The sequence below is a fragment of the Lemur catta genome, chromosome 15 (genome assembly GCF_020740605.2).
Source record: "Lemur catta isolate mLemCat1 chromosome 15, mLemCat1.pri, whole genome shotgun sequence".
Taxonomy (NCBI): Eukaryota; Metazoa; Chordata; class Mammalia; order Primates; family Lemuridae; genus Lemur; species Lemur catta.
In genome coordinates this window covers 21,047,674-21,066,750 of record NC_059142.1, presented here as the reverse complement: position 1 = coordinate 21,066,750, position 19,077 = coordinate 21,047,674, and the positions used below count along the sequence as shown (strand labels likewise).

General features: G+C 37.8%; 1 protein-coding gene across 1 annotated transcript in view; it reads right to left on the bottom strand.

The window, feature by feature from the left end:
• ATAD5 (ATPase family AAA domain containing 5) overlaps window positions 1–18,693 on the bottom strand; it is a 46,373-nt gene extending 27,680 nt beyond the window's left edge. The window contains exons 1-7 of the mRNA XM_045525436.1: window positions 18,509–18,693; window positions 13,086–15,007; window positions 12,098–12,206; window positions 9,185–9,349; window positions 7,262–7,388; window positions 6,472–6,553; window positions 2,269–2,453 (exon numbers count right to left, since the gene is read on the bottom strand). Coding sequence (XP_045381392.1) covers window positions 2,269–2,453; window positions 6,472–6,553; window positions 7,262–7,388; window positions 9,185–9,349; window positions 12,098–12,206; window positions 13,086–15,007; window positions 18,509–18,574 — 2,656 coding nt within the window. The 5' untranslated portion in view covers window positions 18,575–18,693. The remainder of the gene's footprint in view (window positions 1–2,268; window positions 2,454–6,471; window positions 6,554–7,261; window positions 7,389–9,184; window positions 9,350–12,097; window positions 12,207–13,085; window positions 15,008–18,508) is intronic.
• Between the last annotated feature and the right edge of the window lie 384 nt (window positions 18,694–19,077).

The window sequence follows — 19,077 nt, the reverse complement described above, 5'->3', positions numbered from 1 at the left end:
TATTTATTCATTTTTCAGACAGAGTCTTGCTCTGTTGCCCAGGCTAGACTGCCATGGCATCAGCCTAGCTCACAGCAACCTCAAACTTCTGGGCTCAAGCGATCCTCCTGCCTTGGCCTCCTGGGTAAGTGGGACTACAGGCTAGTGCTACCATGCCTGGCTAATTTTTTCTATTTTTAGTAGATATGGGGTCTTGCTCTTGCTCAGGCTGGTCTTGAACTCCTGAGCTCAAGTGATCCTCCTGCCTCAGCCTCCCAGAGTGCTAGGATTATAGGCATGAGCCACTGTACCCAACCTAAAGTCTAACCTTTTAAGTCAGACCTGGATTCCAACCCAGACTCTGCCACTTACTAGACCTGTGAGCATGAAGAAAGCAGTGGCGATAGTTATAATACTCAACCTCCTAGAGTTATTATGGGGATTACACTAGACATGTGTATGAACTGCTCAACAGAATTCTAGACAATTATAATACGTGTTCAATAAGTCTTAAGATTGTAAGATAGAGAGGCTCCCTCTGTACTTGCCTCTGCTCATCTATAAACAGGTAAAAGTTTTATACCAGCACTCCTATGAAAATGGGTTTATCAAATTCAGGAAAGAAAAGCATAACTAATTTCTATAATTGAACGTACTATTAGAAAATGCTATTAAAAACTCCATTAGTGAAAATAACAAGAAAACCATCAACTGAATGGCCAGTGCCAGAGATGGGAAATAAGGAAAAGCAGAAAAAATTACTAGGAAGACTAGCTAGCAAATTCCCCATGCAAAAGAGAGGCTGAACAAAACTCACAAAGTATTAATGTCAGAAACTCAAAAGGCAAAGAAAGAAGAACAGAGCACAATGCACCTTCATGGGCAGAGGGAGTGCACTAAACCAAACCACAAATCCGGCAGAGAACTTAACAGTTTTTGTGCTTAAAAACAACACACAGAAGAAAAAACAACCCATAAAAAACTCTAGGTAGGAATGAGGACAAAGTTATAAGACTTCACATATTATCAGTAATTAAAAACTATAAGTAAAGTAAGATTGGGCTTGTTACATCATTTGATTTCAAATAGATTATGATCAGGCTAATATGACCATACAAAGGGCCTGTGCAAATAGCTCACTTGCTACTTGTTACCTGCATATCCGGAAGATACTTATATACTAAGCAGCAAAAGCTGTCCTACAGAGGCAGCAAACACACTTCCTTTCAGAACTCAACAGTAGATAGGGCAAGGGCAAGGCTGCAACTTCTCTGAGAAATTCTTGAAGATGATCTGATCACACACAGGCTATGATTTCAGAAGGAAACTGCCTTCCTTTTAAAACATAGTGCCTTATAGCCAGGCGAGGTGGCTCACTCCTGTAATCGTAGCACCCTGGGAGGCCAAGGCAGGAGGATCGCTTGAGGTCAGGAGATGGAGATTAGCCTGAGCAAGAGCGAGACCCCATCTCTACTAAAAACAGAAAAATCAGCTGGCCGTGGTGGCGTGTGCCTGTAATTCCAGCTACTCAGAAGGCTGAGGCAAGACAATCATTTGAACTCAGGACTTTGAGGTTGCTATGAGCTAGGCTGATGCCATAGCATTGTAGCCCAGGTGACAGAGGGAGATTCTGTCTGTAAATAAATAAATAATAAAAAATAAAACACAGTGTCTCTCAAGAGAACATTAATTCAAGGTCCCTCACGTTTGCCTGCTCTCTTCTGGCATAAGGGGTTAAGGACTAAGGATATGTGTGGCTTCCATGCTCCACTTCCCCATCCTCAGTAAACTGAGTCCAAGGCTGAGGAAGAGAAGATGATACACATACAGCCAGCCCTCTGTATCTGTGGGTCCCACATCCATGGATTCAATCAACCGTGGATCAAAAAATCAGGAAAAAAAAATGGATGGTTGTGTCTGTATTGAACACGTATAGACTTTTTTTTCTTGTCTTTATACCCTAAATAGTACAGTATAACAATTATTTACATAGCATTTACATTATATTATATATAATCCAGAGGTGATTTAAGTATACCAGAGGATGTGCACAGTTTATATGCAAATACTATGCCATTTATATAAGGGATTTGAGCATCCATAGATTTTGGTACCCAAAAGGGTCCTGGAACCAATCCCCCATGGGTACTGAGGAAAAACTAAAAATTTCCATTAAAAGCATCAGAAGAATGACACTTCAACCTTAGTGCATCTTTAACCAACTGACATAGTGTAATATTACTTCTAACTGTAGAAGAATAAATATTCAATAATAATAAACAAACTTACCATCATCCTTTTGTTGTACATGAACAACTCTCTGGAAACTGGCACTCACTGCACTGTATACATCCAATGCAGCAGCTTTCTTTGCAATTTGTCGTTTCAACAAATCTGGTAAACCACTCATTAGGAAGTCACGTTTTGCTTTAAATTGTATGTTGCAATCCTGAGATTTTTCAGATGTATCTTGACTTTTACGAAAATAATTGGAAAAAGAAAAGCTAAGGTTATGAACACTTAAAAGAATAAACTATCTAGAAAATAAAACCTTTTAACTTAATTTAAAAAACTGGCTGGGCACGGTGGCTCACACTTATAGTCCTAGCACTTTGGGAGGCCCAGGTGGGAGGATTGCTTGAGCCCAGGAGTTCAAGATAAACCTGAGCAAGACCTAGACCCCCATCTCTACAAAAAATAAAAAAATTATCGGGGCATGGCGGTACATGCCTGTAATCCCACCTACTCAGGAGGCTGAGACAGGAGGATCACTTGAGCCCAGGAGTCTGAGGCTACAGTGAGCTATGAAGACACCACTGCACTCCAGCCCAGGCAACAGAGTGAGACTTTGTCTCAAAAGAATAAGTAAATAAAAATAATCACCTACCTAAGATGTTAGCTGGTGAAATTCCTTTTTGCTTATCACAAAAATGAAAATCTATTTATGTTAAGAAATTAAATAAAATAAATTTTAAAAATGCCTGGAAGGACATCCACCAAAAGGGTAACTGGGACTAGCTGTGGGTGGTAGGTGAGTTTTCCTCTCTTGTGTTTTGTTTTCTTCTTAAACATGCATTTGTATTATAATCAGAAAAAATCAGTGCCATATTTCAGAAAGTTAATATAAGAACTTCCAGTGTTATATTATTTTCAATATAATAGCAGCGAAATTAAGGCACTTATTGATGTCTCGGTTTAACTTGGCTTATCTTTAGATTACAAATCATAAAAATGTTGACTACAGTGCATGAGGTAGGAAGTAGGTGAGAGGGTGGAGAGAATGGGAGGCTAGAGCGGTGGCAGGGGAAGGAGTGTGGTGGTATGTCACAGCTTATATGCCCTTCCTAGCCTGCTGTATACAGAGTTAAGAATTGCAATATTCTCTGCAAATAGAAATTTGGGTTGGTAATTAAAAAGAGGCTACAAAACCTTTTACTGTACTTCTGTTTTCCTTTACTGTTTGAGTGAAATGAAAACGAACTCTGAAGCCAGATTAATTAATCATAGAAAAGAGGAGGTGGTACATTTTTTTCTATAGTTACTATGAGGGAAAGAGGAAAAGATGGGTAAAGTTGTGGTTAAATTAGTATGTACCTATAGCAGAAGGTAAACTTAAAGGAGAAGAGTATAAGGTACTTATATAAAATATACATATATCCTATATATGTGTATTATATGTTACACATATATTATACACACAGAAATATAATAGTTTTGGATATGTATGTATGTGTATGCATATACATACATATATATCCCAGCTTTATCTGTTGAAAAAGCCTAGAAGCATTGACACCTCCAGGAGCAATGAGCACAGTGAACACCTAGATCTTGGTTTCTAAATACCATCTTCCACTGGAAGGAACCAGGGATCCTTGCAGAAATAGCTGATTACAGGCTGAGGCAGGGCAAGTAAAAGATGAGCCTGGAACATGTACCTGTTCCAGAAAGTAAGAAATGCTCCATAAATTATAAGGAGATGTCAAGGAGACATATTTACCAAGCTGAAGGGTTCACACTGGCCAAATTAAAAACAATTTGAGCATCAAAATAAATAATATTAATGGATTACAAGCTGCCGAATAAAATAGGAATGAAGAGGTAAACGAATAAATAGATAAATGTGAGGAGACACAAAAGCTCTTCCCTAAAAAGCAGCCAACTAACAAATAAAAAAGCAATGACTGCAATGGAGAATCACCATTTGGCAACCATCCTAATGTGACTAATTCAGGTAGAAGTCATCAATGTTAAGGCCAATAACTCTGCAGGTTTGATGAGGAACAAGATATTGGCATTATCTTAGAATACCTTCCAACCAAATATTAATTTCAAAGGGAAAAAGATGAATTTAAGATCGAGAAATCTGGCAGATACCAACACATCCAGCTTATCAAGGTTAACGTCACCGGGAGTGGGATGGGTTAATGTCACATGCCTGCCTCCTTTATGTGATACACTGAAAAGAGCAAAGCACTGTTTCCATGGTAATCCTGACAAACAAGAGTATACAGGCTGAGTCTGGTCATGAGGAAATCAGAGAGACCCAGGTTGAGGGTCATCCTATAGCACATAAGGTCTGCACTCCTTAATAAAAGCAGTCAAGGACATGGAAATCTTGGTGAAAAGGATATGGGAGTCTTTGTAGTTTTCTGGAAACTTTTCTTAAGTTTAAAGTTATTTTAGGGCCAAGTGCAGTGGCTCATGCCTGTAATTCTGAACTTTGGGAAGCTGGAGGCAGGAGGATCATTTGAGGCTAGGAGTTTGAGACCAGCCTGGGCAACAGTAAGATGCAGTCTCTACAAAAAATAAAAAAAATTAGCTGGGTGTGGCAGCACATGCCTATAGCCTCAGCTACTTGAGAGGCTGAGGCAGGAGGATCACCTGAGCCCAGGAGTTTGAGGTTGCAGTGAGCTATGATGACATCACTCCACTCTACCCAGGGTGATACAGTGATTGATATGATACACTTCTCAAAACTGTATGTTTCAGATTTGTGCACTTAAAAATATGTACTTATGCCTCAATAAATTTGAAACAGAGGCTGGGTTGCAGTGGCTTACGCCTGTAATCCTAGCACTCTGGAAGGCTGAGGCAGAGAATCCCTTGAGCTCGGGAGTTCAAGACCAACCTGAGCAACAGCAAGACCCCGTCTCTACTAAAAATAGAAAACTTAGCCAGGTACAGTGGCACATGCCTGTCGTCCCAGCTACTGGCGAGGCTGAGGCAGAAGGATCCCTTGAGCCCATGAGTTGGAGTGAGACAATAAAATTGCAACAGAAAAAAAAAATAATAACCTAAACCCATAATGTCCTTAGACCTGATCTTTTTCCATCATGCCATCCAAGTGCATAAACCAGAACTTAAATGTCATCCTTACACCCTCCTCTCCCCCAACCTCCATCCCCCAAATCTAATTAATCATCACGAGTTTTTATTTAAATGTATCTCCTAAAATCTTTTTATATGTCATCTCTAACACCCTAGACCTCACCGCCATCATCTCACATCTGTACTCCTAGATCCCCTCTAACCCTTCTCCCATTCCATTCTTTATGCAATAGCTAATTCATCCAGCACACAGATTAAAGTTTCAAAATACAAATATGTTTATATTCATACTCTTGTTTCAAACCATTTGGCTACTTCTTATCGCTCTTAGCATAATAACAAATTTTTTAACTTGGCCTGCAAGGGCCTAAATTGGCTGGCACCCACCTCTCTAGCTTAATCTCACATTCCTGCCCCTTCCCTCCCTCCAGGCTTCTTCCCTCACACTTCTTCCCCTCCCCCATCCCTTAAAAAAAAAAAAAAAGAATCTCACATTCCTCTCACCCCTGCCCTCTGTGCTCAAGTCACAGTAGCATTCTGTCAGTCTTTGGTATTTACTGTGCTCCTTCCAGCTATAGGGACTTTCCACAGACTGTTCCCTCTGGCTGAACACTGTTCTTCCCCCTGATGAACTCCTGCTCATCCTTGAGATTTCAGTTCAGGTGTCATTTCCTCAGTGAAGCCTTCTATACCAGACCAAATCTCCTTAACATAAACACTAATAGAATTTTTTGCCTCTCCTTAGCACAACTACAGTTTTTCATTTCTTGGCCAAATTAATGTTTAATCTTAGATCATCTTCCCTGTAAGCCTTATGAGGACGGGGACTGTTTCTTGTCTTGTCCCCGTAATATCCATAATACCAAATGTACCTGGTACATAGTAGTAGATATTTAAATATTTATTGAAAAAGTCCATAATCAGCTTTCTGTATTTTTGGTTTGCTTATTTATTATTCTATTTTGTCCAGAGATGGTCATAAAACATTTGCAAAAACCAAGATCTTTACCAATTGTAGCACTGTCAATATTGTCATCTTTTAAAATGGACTTATAAAAGCTTCAAATGATAATTTACATGCTTTCTCATCAAAGTAAAGGAATAAATATAAAATGTATTCCATAAAACATTTTGGCATTTTAAAATTTGTATTGGACTGACCTTCTTTCATCAAAACCAACAATAGGATCGACTGGTTTTTGTGGTTTTCTGGGAAGAAATAAAGGAGCAACTTTCATGTTTCCTTAGGAAAAAAAATATTTAGGTTAGTATCAATGTTTACAATCTCCATTTACCTTCAGATGATTTCAAAGTATCTTTTCAAATTTTTAAAAATTTTACTTTTTAATTTATTTTAATTAGAAAATTTTTATATGGCAGGCGCGATGGCTCACACCTATAATCCCAGCAACTTGGGAGGCTAAGGTAGAAGGATCACTTGAGCCCAGAAATTCAAGCCTGCAGGGAGCTATGATCAAGCCACTGCCCTCTGGACTGGGCAACAGATGGAAACCCCATCTCTTAAAGAAAAAAAAAAATTTTAAAGAATTTTTTAATATAATGATCTGTTGCCTCAACCTCGTGGTATCAGACTCTCCTGAAGAACTTTTTTTTAAACTACAGAATCCCACAACCCACTTTGGAAGATTTTTATTCAATATGTCTAGGAAAGAACCTAAAGATGTTTAAAGTGATTTTTATGATCAGCTTTAGGGACCACCAACTTAACTAACACTAAAAAGATACACAGAAATGCAATAAATTAAAATATGCTCTATTTCCCTTTGAAAAACTCTTCACTACATCATACTCTTATTTATCAAAATAGAAATAATATGAAACAATTAAAATTTTACATTTTATAAGAGATTAGATTTGCATCATGAGCACATTCAGAACAATCCCCCAAAACATTCTACTATTCATCATAAATGTCAATAAATCTGATCACCTGGTACATTTTTAGTAGACTTGCTAAGTTTTTTTCCAAGCACATCATTCAAACACTGAAGTTTCTTCTGATTTTTCTCTGGCTGCTTTGAAGAAGGAGGACTTGAATCTATTATTATTACCGAGTCCTATGACAAAATAAGAAAAAAAAATTTAAATATATCATATAATTACTGTCATTAAAACTTCAAAAGAACTACAGTGATAGAAACCATAGACAACGATGGGCACAGTGGCTCACACGAGGCAGGGGCATCACTTGAGCCCAGGAATTTGAGACCAGCCTGGGCAACATAGCAAGACCCCATCTCTACAAAAAAAATTTTAAAAATCAGCCAGGCATGGTGGCATACCTCTTTAGTTCTAGCTAATCGGGAGGCTGAGGCAGGAGATCACTTGAGCCCAGGAGCACAGTAAGGCTACAGTAAGCTATGACTGCACCACTACACTCTAGCCTAGGTGACAGAGCAAGACCCTATCCCCTCCCCCGAAAAAAGACAAAATAATTAAATTAGTGGCTCCATCAGACATTATCTGATTGAAACAGAAAACACATGATAGAATGGTAGGACTCTATGCTTACATCACACAAGTTTATATGATATCAGAGTGGGTTTATTACAACCAAGGGCTTTCTTTTTTAAAAAAGTAACTAATAGACTATATTCCAAATAAAAGAATCAATATGACCAAGCTATTAACATTCTAGTTAGACCCCTTTTAAAACTATACATACTAGAAATGTATTAGAATAAAGTCTGATGTTTTCCTGTGGTCAGCTTACATTTATTAAGCACCTACCATGTGTGAAGCAATATAGAAGGAATTGGGAATACACAGGCAAATAAAATTCAAGAATTGGCCTCAAACGTTACATTAGGGTTTACAGAACAGAGGAAGAACTAGTCCATGCATAGATGGTAATAATACAGTGGAGTGAGAGCAATATTGACTGAAGTTCCAAAAAACAAGAAAAGTAAAGTACATATAGGGAAGGAAACTATTTGTCTTGAAGGCATCAGCACAGCTTTCAGGAGGTGGTGGTGGAATATTCATAAGATTAGTCAAAATAGCAAAAAAATGGAAACAACCCAAATGTCCACTAACTGATAAATGGGCAAATAAATGTAGTGTATGCATACAATGGGATATTATTTGGCAATAAAAAGAAATGAAATACTGAGGTTTACAACATGGATAATCTTAAAATTAAATCCTAAGTAAAAGAAGCCAGACACAAACGACCACGTTATATGATACCATTTACATGAAATGTCCATAACAGGCAAATCTATAGAGACAGAAAGCAGATTAGTAGTTGGCTAGGGCCGAGGGAATGAGGGATTGGGAAGTGACAGCTAAGGGAAATGGGGTTTCTTTTTGGGGTAATGAAAATGTTCTAAAATTGATTGTGGTGATGGATACAAAACTCTGTGAATATACTAAAAGCCACACTTTGAATGGTGAATTGTATGGTATGTGAGTTATATCCTGATAAAGCTATTTTTCAAAAAAGAAGAGGTAGTGGCATTTAGCAAGATCTTAAAGTTTGAGTAGGAATTCCTCAGGTAGAAGAGAGTGCTTGGAAGCTATATTTCAAACAGAGCAAATAAAATGAAAACAGTGAAAGCTGCACCATTTGGGGAGGAATGAATAGTGTTACTAGAGCAAAGAGTTGTTTTGAGGGAAGGGAAGGGCTAGTTCAGCCTATGAAGGATCTTGAGTTACTTGAGAAAAATTTGGACTGTATTCTATAGACAAAAGGAGCCAAAGTCCTTTGAAGCGGAAATAAAAATGATATTCCTTCTACTACTTCAAAGCTATGACACAAAGCTACTTTGTAACTTTATAATGGTGTCCTTCTCCCACTCCAAACAACAAAATAGGACAGAATTTCTACCAATAGATATTTGTTAATACTTACTTCTATTTCTGACAATTTCTTCTTTTCAGGAAGTGTCTGATGTCTAGAGGAACGCCTTAAGGGTATCGCTATTTCTTCAGTGGCCTTTGATCTACTGATGTGCAAAGCTTTTGCTTTTTCAATCAATTGTTTTGCTTTTGATATATTTTTTGAAGCATTGCTTGCCTAGACAAAAATTTGAAATATTAATTTAGATTGCTGACAAATATTTAATAGTAATATATAATAACAGAAAAAATGCAATTGCAAATCACATTAAATAATCAACAAAGTTCTAGCAGTCTTACTGATCACACATAAAAAAGAAGAATTAAAAATGAAAAAAAAAAAACAAAGAAGTAGTTATTCAAGTCTACCAGGAACTTTAAATTAAAATATGTCTAGTTATAATTAGTTTACCTTTGTTTCTTACTTGAAATTGTCCAAATAAATATATTTAAACATGTACAAAACACCCAGAAGGATATCTGTAGTATAGATTTGGCAATCTATTTTTTATGCTAGTCTTCAAATTCAAGCAAAGAACTTTCCAAATACAAATACTCAGCCTACTGTATGCAAGGCTCTGGGTTGGATACTATAAAGGAAAAATTTTATAATACATGAACCTAGGCCTCAAGGTACTTACATAGGATAGAGAAGGAAGACTAAGAACAGATAGGTATGGTACAATTATATAGTATACATTATTATTGTGTGTACTATTGTGTGTATATACACATCACACATACATACACACAGAGACAGAGACAGAGAGAATGATACACACCAGGTCCATAAAAAATATGTCATAACTTTAAGAGTTGAGAATACTTTATGATGAATCTTTCAGAGCAAAGCTAAAAGTGTATTATGGTATGGAAAAGAGCACTAGGTAAGAATAAAGTCTGGCCTCAGGGCTAGCTCTGCCATCGGTGCACAATGTGACCATGTGCATTTAAATATTATCTTCCAGAATTCAGAGAATGTGCTTTCCATATTCTGGGTTCTACAGGTTTTTATGTTGGAATTAAAAACACACACAGCAAGATGTAAAACAGTTTACATTATGTGATCCCTTTAAAAAAAGATAATATAGCTATTTAAGCACAGAAAAAAGTCTGGAAGGATAAACATGTAACTCATATACCTATTAAATTATTATTTGGAAGGATAAACACTAAACTGTTATGACTACGGGGCTCTTAGGAAACCAGTTTACTCCTCATTCTCATAAAAACATGAAAAATCTCTCCCAGAAAATTACTAAGATTTTCTCCTAGATCTAGTACATAAGCCTGGATAAGGCTTCAGAGAACAAGGGCCCTGTGGTAAGAGGTTCACTGACAGACTATGAGATAAAATAACCGATCTAAGTAATTTCGGAAGGGCCCCAATTTGGATACATTTAATTTTGACATTGGTCTTGCTGGAAAATTTATTACTGAACCCCAATTCTAAGCAGTACATGATGCAAACAAAGGCACAATATTTCTAAAATTAAAGTTGAAGTTATCCTCTAGAATTATTATCAGGCAGAACAAAATATATGGGATAAAGTTCACCTCAGAGACTTTTAATCTTTAGCTATGGTACAGTCAGCTTTCCAATAGGCTAAGGACTATCTTTCTAACTACTCATAGTTGTATGACTCTAGGAAAGATTCTTCCTGGAGTCACACATAAAAACACATTTCCTCATCTCATGAACTAACTGCAAGTTCGTTCATCTCTAAAACAGGGTTAAATGATATTTACTTTATGAGAATTTCCACTATTATATCCACTAAGAAAAAAATTTTTTAAATACTTACTTTATGACAATAATGATATGAGTACTAAGCACAATGCCTAGAATGTGATAAGCAGTCAAAAGTATGACGCTATTAAATAAAAAAAAGAGATACCAACTTTCTGTAGCAGTGGTTTTCACCCAAGGATTATATCAGTGTCACCTTGATGGCTTTTTCAAAACACACATACCTACACCTACTCACCCTGGAGAGAATCCAATTCTCCCATGGTGGGGACAAGCAGCTTATTTTGCAGAACCAACTAAAGTATTCTTATATATCATACCTCTCCCTTTAGAGCTGTCATTTTTCAAGTAGGGGTGGTTTTTTCCTCTCCAGGGGATATTTAACGTCTGCAGACATTTTTTGTCACAACTACAGGAGTTGAGGTGCTACTGGCATCTTATGGGTAGAGGCCAGGGTTGCTGCTAAATATCCTACAATGCACAGGACAGCCCTCCACAACAAAGAATTATCCACCCAAAACATCAACAATAGCAAGACTGAAGAACTTTACTTATGAGCCTCTAAGCTATAGAAATAAACCAAAAATTCAATCATGACCTATAGGCAGACTGAATGTGCCCCCCAGAATTCACATGTTGAAATCCTAACCCCCAATGTGATGATATTAGGAGGTGGGGCCTTTAGGAAGTAATTATATCATGAGGGTGGAGCCTTCACTCTGCCTGCTCTTCACCATGTGAGGTCATCTGCAAACTTTACCAGACACCGGATAGACTGGCACTTTGATCTTGGACTTCCCAATTCCCAGAACTATCAGAAATAAATTTCTGCGGTTTAAGTCACCAGCCCATAATTTGTTATAGCAGCCCAAAGTAAGACAGGCAGCCTTAGAGAAAATTATTGGAATGTAAACTAAGAAAGCTTTTTATAGGTAAATTATACTCTGCCCTTATCGATTGCATTCACCTCACAATAAGATATCTTAATAAAATATCTTAATAAACTAACTAGAGGAATGGAATAATAGTGAAAAATAATACAGGGTTGTAGTTAACCAATTTGTTAAACATATGAATTTTCTTTTAGCTTATTACTTCCAATAGTAGTGTGGGTTTTTTGTTTTATTTTTAGGGAAACAGAATGCCACTTTTAGGACTCTCTAGTACTTTAATTACCTTTCTAGTTGGAGAAGTAAAATCTCCATCAGTTGCTTCAGATTCCTCAGATCTTTTCTTAGATTTTTTCTTAGACTTTTTGGGAGTACTAATTCTGGTGAATTTCATTCTGAAAAAAAGAAAGTATTCAGAAACATTTTCATGATTACAATGTGTAAGAATCTCAATTAAATATAGATAAAAACCAACTAGTGCTCCAATTTCTAGACTGTTCTAAAACAGGAAGAAAAAAATAACTGTCAGTTTCAAACCACTGATTCAAAAGAAAGCCAAATTTTATTATTTCCTTTAGAAATAATGAGCTTTATAGAAAATTAGCCTTTAGGATCATTCTCATATTAGCGAGAACCAGTATGTAAGCACAATATATACTTCATAGTGCATGGGTCAATTTACTCAAGAAATAACATTCTATGTTTTTTTTTTTTTTTTTTTAAAGATGGGGTTTCACCCTGTCACCCAGGCTGGATTGCAGTGTCTTGATCACAGTTCACTGTGGCCTCAAAGTCCTGGGCTCAAACGATCCTCCTACCACAGCCTCCTGAGTAGCTAGGACTACAGGTATATGCCACCATGCCCAGCTAGTTTATTTTTTGTAGAGATGGGGTCTCACTATCTTGCCCAGGCTGGTCTCAAACTCCTGGCCTCAAGCAATCCTCCTCCCTCAGCCTCCCAAAGTGCTGAGATTACAGATTATTTTTAATCTCTTTTTTGTTCAATCCACAGAATTCATATTTCAAGGATATTTCTGTAGGAATTAGCAATTGTGATGACTAAGAGTTTAGCTCATCCAAAATATATCTAGAACTCATCTGAAATTAAGCCTGACTTTAAATTAAATGTGGAAAACAAGAAGCATTTTTTCAAACTGTTCTTTTTCTTATAAATCAGCTGTTTTCTAGAAAAAAATAACACCCTCCAATACTTGATGTATTTTCCTCCCCAGGTAATAATACATGCAGAATACTAGAACAAAACAAAACTTTACCTAATAGGGCTCTCTGAATCAGAAGGTACTGTTATTAATTCCGCTGTATATAAGCTATGCTTTTCTGATAAGCTGGCTGCTTTTGGAGTGGAAGCCTTTACTGGACTATTATCTTGTGCATCTTTGGAATCAATATCTCTAATGGTTACTGGAGTAGGCATGCTTCTACTTCTTACAGACCTTCTGGCTGACTTGGGCGTGGAAACAATTACCAAGCTGTCTTCAGGTTCAGCTTTAGAACACATAACCTTATCATCTTTAACTGGTGTGCTGGTTTTTCTTGATGATTTATTGTTACACAAACGGGAAATCTTTAAAGGGTCATCACTTGCTACACAAACAATACTTTCACTGTTAAATAAAGTGCTGCTTTTGAAAACTTCTGTTTTCTTTTGTCTTAAACTCATTCTTATCCTATTTTGATTTTGTTTACCTTTTAAGGATAAGGTTGTTTCTTTCTTTTGAGTATTTCCCTCTAGGTTTTCACTTGGAATAGCCCCGGTATCTAATGTTTTCTTACCCTTTTTCTTTAGTTTTTTACTTTTCGCCTTAGGAAAACTTCCTTTATCAGTATGTGATTGTGAATTGTCATTATTTGAAACTATTTGAATACCAGGATTTTCCATGATTTTTTTAGAATTATTATCTCTTCCTTCCTCATTTAGAGATTTTTCATTAAGGTCTTTCTGCTTATCAGAAGACTTTTTAACTCCATTTTTAAGTGCATCTGATGCTGGCTGCCTAAATGCTTTCATAAATTGCTGTCTTTCTTCTAGAGTACATTTTGGTTTTGCCACTTCAGAACTTCCGGCTTCCAACACTGCCAATTCTAATTCTTCCTCCTGTATAACAACATTAGATTTTCTTTTCTGAATTGTCTGTTCATTCTCAGGATCAGATAGACTATTTTCCATTTCAAGTTGCTTTTGTTTCAAGAAAATTTGAGGTATTTTCCCCATCTTTTTGGGGGGAATAGGGTGAACTTGTGCAAGAACAGTAACTGTCTTAAAGTGTAGATGCTGGGAAATTTCACAGTTTTCTGTATCACTTATATAACCACCTTTGACTATTTCTTCAACAGTTTCAGAAGGTACACAAATTGACATTGTTGAGTCCGGTATCTGTTCCACTTTATTTTCCCTGTGACTTTTTAAAAATTCCTCATATGACACAGTTATTGTATTATCATTTAACTGGGCTATTTTAGTTACATTATCTCTAGAGTTTACATTATTTGTAGTAGTCTCAATTTCATTAGTCAGGAAAGGCATGATCTGTTTACTATCTTCACCATCTTTTTTAAGCAGATTTACTTCCTCCGCCAAGGGTAAACTTTCAGATAGATCTATCACATCTCTGCGCTTCCTTTTTCTCAACTTTTTGCAATCATTTTTCGTGGTCCCTTGTTGAGGATTTACATTTTTAGAATTTTTCTTGGAGGTCATAGTACTTGACTGATTTTTTATATCCTGGATGCTTTCTGCAAGTACCTCTACATGTTTCTTGTAAAGTGAAACAGAAGTACTACTTTCCACAAAATTGTTATTTAAACTAGAATCTTCTTTGCTATCATCACTATTAATTTCAATTGGAGATTCATTTTCAGTTTTAATATTATTTAGTTGATGAGATAAATTAACCTTCTTTCCTTTCTTCTTAAACTCTTTATTTGAGAACATTTCCAAAGGTGCCTTATAGTCTTTGCTACTGTCAATGGGCAATGATGCAGATGACTTTATCTTGCACTCTCTCGTTGATTTTGTCTTCTCCTTTGTGGGTGAAGTCTTTCTAAAATAATCCAGAATATTACTGGGTTTCGGTGAAGCAAAAACTCTGCCTCCAGTCTTCCCGACTGGTGATAAATACTTTGTAATTGTTTTACATGAAGATCTGTCACCATCTTTCCTTCGCTTTTTGCATGGCTAGCAATTTAAAAGAAAAAAAGGCATTTATTTCAAGCAAAATAATACAAAATATAAATTTTAAACATGATCTAATAATTTAAGTAATTGGATAAAAATAAAGGAAGGCTTCTTTAGGTGAAAAACGTGATCTATTCGAAAGAAAATGAGCTATGAACTTTAAAGTTAAACCTATATTCAAATCTCAATTTCATATCAAGCTGTACACTCACAATTTGTGCACTTTACTGTATACAGATTATACTTCAGGAAAAGTTTATATTAAAACAAAACCAAGGACACTATACTTATAAGAAAATTTATTAATTTCTCTTGGCCTCTGTTTATAACCTTTGAAAAGCACTACCCACCCCACAGAATCTATACTAAACGCCCTACATAAAAATACGTTAAGTCTGACACATGGTAAGGACCTTACAAATATTAATTCCATTCCCTTTTTACTTTTTTAGTTAAAAATACACACATTATTCTATTTCTAAGAAACAGGTACTTAGTGAACAAGCCCAAGATCCCAAAATATACCAACAAAGTAGAAATTATGGTGAAAGATCACCATGAGAACACCTACTACAAATTCCGTGGTTTTAGTTTGCTACTAAAAGTTACAACCTCTCTCCTGCATTAGCTATTGCTCTCACAGTATCAAGATGATTATAATGCTAAGCATAGTTATATTTTTGTTGCTCATAAATTAGTAATCTACATTGACTTTAAGGGGGAGTAAAAATAAACAAAGTAACTTACATAATAGAAAACAGTATCAACTTATTGGTTACAAAAAGTCACATCAAAAAATAAATAAATAAAATAAAAAATAAAAAGTCCCATCATTCTTTTCTTTAATTTTAACTTCTCTCAGTTCATTTGTTAGAATAAACTTGCCAGAATAACAAAGACATTTCTTAAAAGATAAGTAATGAATGGAGGATTTCTATTTCTAGAAAATTAAAACATATTATAAAGCCATCATGATTAAAAGCATAGTACTGCAGGGGAGGGAGGAAAATAAAAATAGAGAAGAAAAAAAGCATAGTACTGACGCAGGAATAAGCAAGCAGCTCAATGGAATGAACCAGAAAACATAAAACAGGCCAGACACAGTGGCTCATGCCTGTAATCCTAGCACTTTGGGAGGCCAAGGCTGGAGGATCACTTGAGGCCAGGAGTTCAAGACCAGCCTGAGCACCAAAGCAAGATCCCATCTCTATAAAAAGAAGTATAAAAATTAGCTGGCCTTGGTGGTATGCGCCTGTAGTCCCAGTTACTGGGGAGACCGAGGTAGGAGGATCGCTTGGGCCCAGAAGTTTGAGGTTGTAATGAGCTATGATGGACACCATAGCATTCTAGCCTGGGCAGCAGAGAGAAACCCTGTCTCAATCAATCAATCAATCAATCAATAAATAAATAAATAAATAAAAATTTTTAAGATAGAAAACCAGAAACAGACACAAGCATATATTTAAAAATTTAGATATGGTAAAGTAGTATTCAAGTTAGTGGGCAAAGAAGCAGTTAATAAATGGTACTGGGACAAATTTCTAACCATTTGGATAAATATGAGGCAAAATAAATTATAGAGAAGTTACAATTATATATGTTAAAATGAAATCATAAATGTATTAGAAAAATGCTGAGTTATTATTTATAACTCTGAGATGGTATCACAGGCACTATACAATAGGCTGGAGTCAGGCAGATCTAAGTTCAAGTGCTACCTCTGACATCTACTGACTGGTGTGGAATCTTAAGCAAATTATTTTTAACTTTTAAAAAAATTTTTTTCTTTTCTTTCTTTTTTTTTTTTTTTTTTGAGACAGAATCTCACTCTCTTGCCCTGGGTAGAGTGCAGTGGCATCATCACAGAGGATTGTAACCTCAAACCCCTGGGCTCACACGATCCTCCTGCCTCAGCCTCCTGAGTAGCTGGGACTACAGGCACGGGTCACCAAGCCTGGCTAATCTTTTCTATATTTTGGTAGAGACTGGGGTCTTACTCTTGCTCAGGCTGGACTTGAACTCCTGACTCCAAGGAGTCTTCCTGCCTTGGGCTCCCAGGGTGCTAGGATTCCAGGCGTGAGCCACCACACCTGGCCACTTTTTAAAAAATTTTAATTTAACTTTCTTTGAATTACTTTTTAATCTCTTTTCACCTGTACAACACAGATAATAATACCTCATCACAGTGTTGATATTAACCAAAATAATGTGTATAAGGCCCTTACCCTTACCATACTAAATAGCATCGTTATGAAATAGGCTCTCCAAGCAGGGTACCAAAAGCAGAAACTGTAACCAAAAGACTGACAAGACTGACCATACAAAAATCAAGAACTGTGTAAATCAAGTACAAGAGAAATCCTCCTTCACACCTGAGACAAGCTAAGTAACTCACATGATTTAGCAAACACATATCAACGTAACAACTATTATCAAGTAGACAAAAGTCACTCCATCCTAAAAAAAACTAAGAGTCACAGCTAAATGAACATACATCTTAGCTCACTTCAAGGATGCCAAGATACATACTTCAGTTAGAAAGCTAGCCTGAGAAGAAAAGGTGTAAACATATAGCAAGTCTACCTTAACATGCTAGCCCACTACTTCATGGCATTGGAATCTCATTATTATAATGACTGCTTAGTGCATTGCACTGAAACCTGATAAACACAGGAGAACATCTGCACACCACGCTGGGACTTGTAACTGCCGTATATTAAGCTCTGGAGCCATAAGAAACTGATTTCTTTACTAAGTAGCTTGTTTGATTCATGTAGTGACACTCTAAGTGGCATTGTTAGAACAGGTAAATGTATGAACTGGTTGAACTTAAAGATTTTGTTCAACGCTAAAGTTCTATGATTCCATATTATGAACCCAGAACTTGACTTCGTGACACGTCAAAAGTCCAAAACAGGCCGGGCGCGGTGACTCACGCCTGTAATCCTAGCACTCTGGGCGGCCGAGGCGGGCGGATCGCTCGAGGTCAGGAGTTCCAGACCAGCCTGAGCAAGAGCAAGAACCAGTCTCTACTAAAAATAGAAACAAATTAGCTGGCCAACTAAAATATACATAGAAAAAATTAGCCGGGCGTGGTGGCGCATGCCTGTAGTCCCAGCTACTCGGGAGGCTGAGGCAGGAGGATCGCTTGAGCCCAGGAGTTTGAGGTTGCTGTGAGCTAGGCTGACGCCACGGCATTCCTCACTCTACCCAGGGCAACAAAGTGACACTCTGTCTCAAAAAAAAAAAAAAAGTCCAAAACATCATTGTCCACCAACATATCGGGATCTGGGAACTGGCCATCGTAACTTAAATTCCGATTTATCTCACAATCCCAGTGCTTGTCAGGACTTATCACGACTCTAAGAAACGACACACTTCGGCAACTGTTTCACACAATGTCCCTCCTTTCCCCTCACAGAGGCAAAGTCGGGAGCACCTTCCACACACTCCAGGCCCCCAACACACAGAGAAAGGAGCTCGACAAATATTCGACCTCACCTCGATCTCGTAATCCTTCACGGGAGGGGGTGCAGCTGCAGCCGCCATGGCTAAGACCCCCACCATGCTCCCTGCTTCCCGGAATCCCAGCCCCTAGGACCTTACGCGGTCCGGGCCGACCTTCTTGGAAGCCATGGAGGCGGCCCGCTCCGGTAGGAGCGACTTGCTGGGCTGCCGAGTCCGTCTCGGATTCCCCGCGCTCACCGGCACGGAGCCGGCGCAGAGGCTGGGCCCAGCTCGGCCAAGCCGAAAGCGGAAAGAGGCGGTGAGAAAGCGCGGGCAGCGAGGCGCCTGGGGCGCGGCCCGTGTGTGCAGGGTGCCGCCGAGGCGGGCACTCCAGGATGATAGCTGGAGACTGGGGTCCAGGTGGGGACAGCAAGCGGAAAGCAGATCGGACCGAAGGGCTTCGGAGGGAGTTCTTGTCAATTGGGTTTTCGCGCCGTCCAGAGCGCAGGGGGCGGAGCTTACAGCTGCTTCTGGAGGCTGCGCGGACGGCGAGCCGAGAGGGCCAAGACTCTTCCCTTGGCGAAAGTGTGGGAAGCGGTGAAATTTATCATAAAGGCAGCCGA